We start from the raw sequence: 6,703 nt of genomic DNA on the forward strand, positions 1-6,703 counted from the left end.
TTCGTTACGTAACTCTGTACGAGTCGTACCTTGTGTATGTAGTTTAATTGTACAAGGCTTTTGTAATATTGTTGACATCATCTTACTCGAAGCTTCTGAGTTTTTCTCGTTATGTGTAATATTGTTGTTACTAGAGGGCTAGATATTTCTAGATTTTTCTGTCACGTGTGATAAATACGTGCAGATACAGAAGAAGCTAGAAAAGTGAAGTTAGACTACATTATTTTCAATTTTAGCCATAAAGAGCGTATAATGGCGATTTATAAAGTGAAAGTATCACAGCTTGTATTGTAATAACAGAAATAGAGGAGAGTAATTTGACTTGTTAAAGGGTGTTCTAAATTATTTGAATCAATCTGTGTGGATTTTGACGAAAAAGAGACAGTTATTTAAAACTCTGGATAAAGCTGTGATAACCAATAGAGTAACGAAGTTTTGTACATATGTTTGACTTGTTTTACTTTATTATTTTAAATCAAATGGATTGTGTGCTGTCCGTTTATTGTTGAAATTTATCGTCAATAAGTCACAGACACCTACTATAAAGAATCCGGCCATATAAAAACTTGACAAAGTGTATTTGTATTTTATCTTAATAATAATGATCTTATTTATTACAAAATATGCAAAGATTTTGCCAAGACTGTAGCTGGGTGACCTTCCACGGACGCTTAGCCCCTTTGGTAGGAAGGCTACGCCATATAGAAAAGGACACACACACACCCGAGTCCGATTGCCAAATTTGGTTCTGCTAGCTCCAAAACTGTGGGAGGATTACGAGAACAAACAAATATATAAATACACAGATAAATGTGAATTAATATAGGATGTCAAATTTCTAACAACATTTAGAAAACTATTATAAAAAAGGATATCGTGAATGGAACACAGTTGCTTAGCTATTCATTTTTCAAGTGTATCTGGGAGAAAACATAAAGTTGAATTTTAATAAGTGATCCTAGTTTACTTGTACATCATCGTCTATATGCACATGTACATCTACTTACATCTAATTACACACGTGCCTATAAACTCTTTATAAATACTTAAAAAACTAAAGTTACATAAAGACTTCATTTGGATTTTCTTGCCATTAATGTTCATATAGATCAAAATTGTTGTGTGCCTATCGGTAAAATTCAATATGACTTCTTCAGTTACACATTAAATGTATCTTGCAACAAAGGTTGCGACACGTATTTAATTAATTAATTAATTTATATACATATATTTTATCGTTATATTAATTATCGATAATCTGCTAATTAATCTATTTTAGATTTGAAGTTATGAAGTGTTTAGTTCCCTAACATCTCTCTAATATGATGGCATATTGTCAATGGCTGTTTAGTATTCACATTATCCCTATATTTATCTTAAAAGCACCTGAACGGTACTTAAGAAGTTGAAAGATTTAGTCACATAATTATTTTCTTGCAAATTCCAGGAATTAAATTTCATGGTAACGCGTCCGACCCTCTTGCTATAGAAACAGCTTCATTTGCTTTTGTTAACAGAGTTGCTACAGTATTGGAAAAAGAACCGGATGATAAGTTACAGAATCCTGGTTGTATATCTTTCAGTAAATTCACCTTATCCTCTATCAACTCACAAATTGTAGTTTTGAAATATGTATCATGTAATTTCAAATGAGAAACAAATTATGACCGCAAATGTAAACAGACGTACAATTATCGTAATTAATTATTTGTAATTAACAAAATTAATATAATGCATACAATGAGACTGAGATCATTTTTACTGTTTATGCGAAATACAGTTTCAGTTTGTTAGTGTGTTTATTCATTAAAGAACTGTTTACTATGGCAGATTTTTTAAAGAAATGATATTCAAATCACATTGATATTCGCAAAAAAAAAAGTTAATTTGGTGTTAATTAATGGAGGCATTATTAAATCCATACATTTATAGTAATATTTTTCGGATTCCATAAAAAAAAGTCGTTAGACTGTTTATTTTGCATTATATGAAAGAAATATTCATTATTATCCCGTCTTTCAACAACAAAATACACATGAAAATTTTAACACAAGATAACAGACTAGTTTATTGAAAACCACATCAAAAAGCCAACGTTTTTGTAATATAAACAAAATGGTAAAGACATTTTACAGTGGACGCAAGAAGAAGCATACACGATCAAGTGTAACACTTTTTGTTTTACAACACAACAAATATATTAAAGAAGAACAAAATACAGTTTATATTAACTGGCGATCTACACATGAAAAAAAAATTAAACTAATGAACACGATTCACTCAATGTACGCGTGCAACATTTTGTCTTTTCAAACCTAAGATCTTATTAACAATTACAAGTTATATTTCGATCAAAAATTAACCGACTAAAAAATAGAGTTTTAAGAGTCTTGTCTGCCTTTAATGAATAAAAATACACACATTTGAAGATTCCTATCATATACGTGTAACCATTCAAATTCACCTATGGCAAAAACTAAGTGCAAACAAGTCATTATGGCTTATCCGAACGAAGATTGTTAAAATCCCAAATTACTTCTGTACGAAATCGTATTCATAGATGGCGGCACTGAATATAGAATAATACTCTGTTTTTCTTTTTTTATTTTTTTTTTCGTTCTTTCTTGCACTTCCCCAAATGACAACTGATGCAAAAGCACAAACACTATTATTCACAAACTCGTTTATTCTTATTTCAGATAACTGTGAAGATATACTATCTGATCCAATTCTTTATCTATACAGTTCAACAATTTTTTAAGACAGTTGAAATATGCTATCTTGATATAAAACTCCTATGGTGAAAGAAAATAACTGTTTGAGTTTAAGTGTCGTATTTCCCGTGCTACTTTAAAAGAACTATCCATCTCATGTCGATAAAATTTATCAGTATTTTATTTCAACCCTACAAGTTTTGTCAGTTTTACTTAGAATCTCGCAATTATTTTGAAATCAAATCTGTAAAGAACATAATATTATATATCTTTATGAGGCGTTCTTTAATTGTGAAAAATCACCATTAGCGGAATGGATTATTGCCTTGGACGAAACAAAACAACTAAAATTTCAGATTTATCTCTATTTTGTAACATTTCTCCATTTTCGACTTCTCCAGAGGCATTTTATAACACTAACCCACGTGTTGTTAATATTCAATGACTCAACACTGGTCAGCAGAAGTCTTAGCCGTTAAACGTAGGTAGTCGTTTGGTTCACTAAGGGATAAATGACGCCTGTCGCTTCCATTATAACATAATATAAAAACAAAATAGCTTTTAACGTTTTCAACGGCTTTAGCGCTATTCTTTATTCCTTTACAATCATGAAATGATTAAAACTAAGTCATTTTTCTAACTTGATTACTTAAAAATTTTGAAATGCATATATATGAAGTATTCTAACGTATATAACATTTTTGTCGACTAGCATTTTTATAAATTTGTTTTCAACTGTTACGTCTAGTCAAGGATAAATGAATGTCGAAAACATTAGTCATTAAATTTAGAAACAGCTTCAATATCATGATGGTTGAAACCAAATTTATACCATTCATTTTGTTAATTTATTACACAAATTTAGTATTCTTATATTACTTTGTTTTTTGTACAAGTCCATCACCTGTTGGGGATAAAATGTATTATATTTTTTACAACAGTAAGAATTTCCCGAACTATTTCACAGTTTTGTAAGGTGCACGTGAAAGACTGTAATTATACGAATGCACAAAAAGAACAATATGCACAAACAATCAATTAGTTGTTTTTTTCCAGAACCTTACTCACAGATCGGCAACAGTACTCTAGTGACCGTAAATTACTCATTTCTTCATTAACATAGTTTTACGTATTATATATGTGATATAAATAAATACATATATATATATGTTATTTTTACATGCTAAACAAGCACTATAAACATAACAATACTGTAATGTGAAACATCATACACTTAAATATTCGAATGTTAATTATTAAGGCATCTTCTTGTTTTTCAACACTTTAAATATATTATTTAATCTATAGTTTCTTCTTTTTTTTTCTAATTTACAAATCCTACACCTGATTGGCTAACTTAATCGTTTAGTTAATTTTCTGCTCTTCTCTACTTCAAAACGCACACGTCACTCATCCATCAACAATGTAAAGAATTCAATAAACTTTGGTTCCAACTTTTTTTGTTTTACAGATACACTTCTCCTAAGCATTACTGCCAAAACAAACATCAGACTGTCTCCCTATAAAACAACTGAACAAAAACATGAGGATTTTTAGCACAGGTGCCAGTAGTACAAGGTACACATTGACAGAAAATGTACTTTCCTCGAGTTTTTTTCCCCTCTTCGATAGTAGAATTCGGGAATATTTATGATACATATATGTGTGTAAACAGATGCAGCGTGTGAGTAGCAATAAGACAGCTTCTGTTCATCGTTTTCCATCTCCACAAAACTCCTTTACTGGCCAGATTAAGAGACAGTGTAGTTTATCGTACAAATACACTATCATTTTCCAGTTTCCTTCTACAATTAACGTCATCAGAAGAAACAAAAAAGAGTGGGGGAGGGGGGTATCTAACGACTCGAAACAATCTCGCACAGGTGTGGTGAATATATGTATCTTGTTTTAACAACGAACCAGGTAATCACATCCAAAACACAAATCTGGTTAATTAGAGACCTAAAGCTCGAGAACATCACTTGCTGACTGTCAACTTTCCTAAAATAAAGCCGCTTACTTTAAAACACTGGGTGATCACAATTTGTTTGATACACAGCTAGCGATGCAGAACTGTTCAAACTTCAGTCGTGGTGAATACAGCGGGGAAATTGTGTTGTTATATAAATATAACATTTACCCCCCAAGAAACAAACTATGTAGTCCACACATCTGCGGAAAGACGCTGCCGTTTAACTGATGTCATTTCAAACTGTCCACACCCAGGAGGTGACGAACATGAAGCATTACTAAGTGGATCACCTGACAAAAACTGATCGGATATTGAAGAGGGTCTCAAAAGGGTGATATCATGGGGAGGAGACACGGGCTCACTTTTAATCTTTATTTGATGGGGCGAGTTAGATGATGGAGGGGGGGTGCTGCTGACTGATAAGTGATGTGATCCGTTGGCCATCCCATGAGAGCTGAAATGAAGAAATCAAAGATGCCTAAATGTTCAAAACTAGACATTTCTTACAAGAACAACAACAACAACATATTTTGTGTTCTTTATTGTGAAAGACCATTGTTGCTTAAAATAGTATTAAGCCAAGCCAACTATCCTCTTAATACAATGAATAAATCGCAAATTTTGAATTAACTTAGTCCAACATTCATGTAAATACGTTGTTAGGATAATATATTTTAAACAAAATGAATTCGTTATGTCTATAATGGTCAGCAGATGGCGGTAATATACTAGCGACTACTTTTTAATGATATCTATCGTGATATTATAGCCGAGTATACAATTAAGTAAACTTAGGAAATTACATACTTATGTGTGTGTGTATGTAGTGGCGGTGCAATATGATAAGTTTTAAAGAAAATAATTATTAAAATTAAAACAGGTAGATTGTTATTATTTATGTAGTACACACACCATTTACCTGATCCCGGAACTTGAGTGAAATTACAAAAAATGCACTGTATCTATAGCTGATTATTTACGAGTTATTTTTAGAAATAGATAGCTCACATCTACAGCAGGTGGCGGTTTACTTACCTCCTGGTGACAGTTACTGGGGCCAGCAGTCTTTGATCACCTGGCGACCAGCTGGTGAGCGGACTTGATGAATGGTAACCCATAAGATTCATCTCGTTACTGAGCTGGAAGTCATCTGTACCAATATAAAACTTATGAATTACCTAAATACTGTTAATGACAAACCGTTTGATAAGTGAGCTTTACACTAATCGCGAGCAACAACTGTTGCTGGAATATAATCTATGTTTAACGTATCTGAAGACAAAATTAAACGCCGCTTTACTTATATGTAAATAATAAAATATCATGACACTAACTTTCCTCATGTTCGGGAAATATGCCCTAACTTGCTGAAACTATATATACTGTAAGTTAATGTCTCTATGGTGAAATTACACATGCTGTAAGTTAATGTTCCTTCTCTGAAACTACATATACTATTAGTTAATGTCCCTTGGCTGAAATTATATATACTGTAAGTTAATGTTCCTTCGTTGAAACTGTAAATGTTGTAAATTAATGTCCTTTGCTGAAACTGTATATACTGTAAGTTAATGTTCCTTTGCTTAAACTGTACCTGTACGTACTACTTGCTAATGTTCCTTTGCAGAAACTCTACGTACTAAAATCATAAGAGACATTAACTTACAGTATATATAGTTTCAGCAAAGAGACATTAACTTACAGTATACATAGTTTCAGCAAAGGGACATTAACTAACAGCATGTGTAGTTTCAACAAAGAAATAATAACAAAAACTTAAGCTATACTACATATAGATTGTATTCATGCATCAGTTTGAAATATTCATAAAAACAGCATTAAGTTACTATTAATCTATCTTAGGGACCGTATGCACAATATTCACGATATACAACACAATTTAACTGATAGTCTGTGCTATATTAATTTACAATTAAATATAACGTTTGTTTAGTTTTATTTTGTTTGTTTGTTTTGGAATTTCGCGCAAAGCTACACGAGGGCTATCTGCGCTAGC

The 6,703-nt window shown here is 31.8% G+C and overlaps 1 protein-coding gene across 5 annotated transcripts in view; it reads right to left on the bottom strand.

Moving 5' to 3' along the window:
• Positions 1–2,042: 2,042 nt before the first annotated feature.
• Positions 2,043–6,703, bottom strand: part of LOC106456881 (myocyte-specific enhancer factor 2C-like) — a 44,481-nt gene continuing 39,820 nt past the window's right edge. For all 5 annotated transcript variants that reach the window (XM_013916260.2, XM_022382724.1, XM_013916254.2 and 2 more), the window contains exons 8-9: positions 5,722–5,836; positions 2,043–5,140 (exon numbers count right to left, since the gene is read on the bottom strand). In XM_013916260.2, the coding sequence (XP_013771714.1) occupies positions 4,870–5,140; positions 5,722–5,836 (386 nt within the window). In that variant the 3' untranslated portion in view covers positions 2,043–4,869. The remainder of the gene's footprint in view (positions 5,141–5,721; positions 5,837–6,703) is intronic.

Source organism: Limulus polyphemus, unplaced genomic scaffold (assembly GCF_000517525.1).
Source record: "Limulus polyphemus unplaced genomic scaffold, Limulus_polyphemus-2.1.2 Scaffold12, whole genome shotgun sequence".
NCBI classification, from domain to species: Eukaryota; Metazoa; Arthropoda; class Merostomata; order Xiphosura; family Limulidae; genus Limulus; species Limulus polyphemus.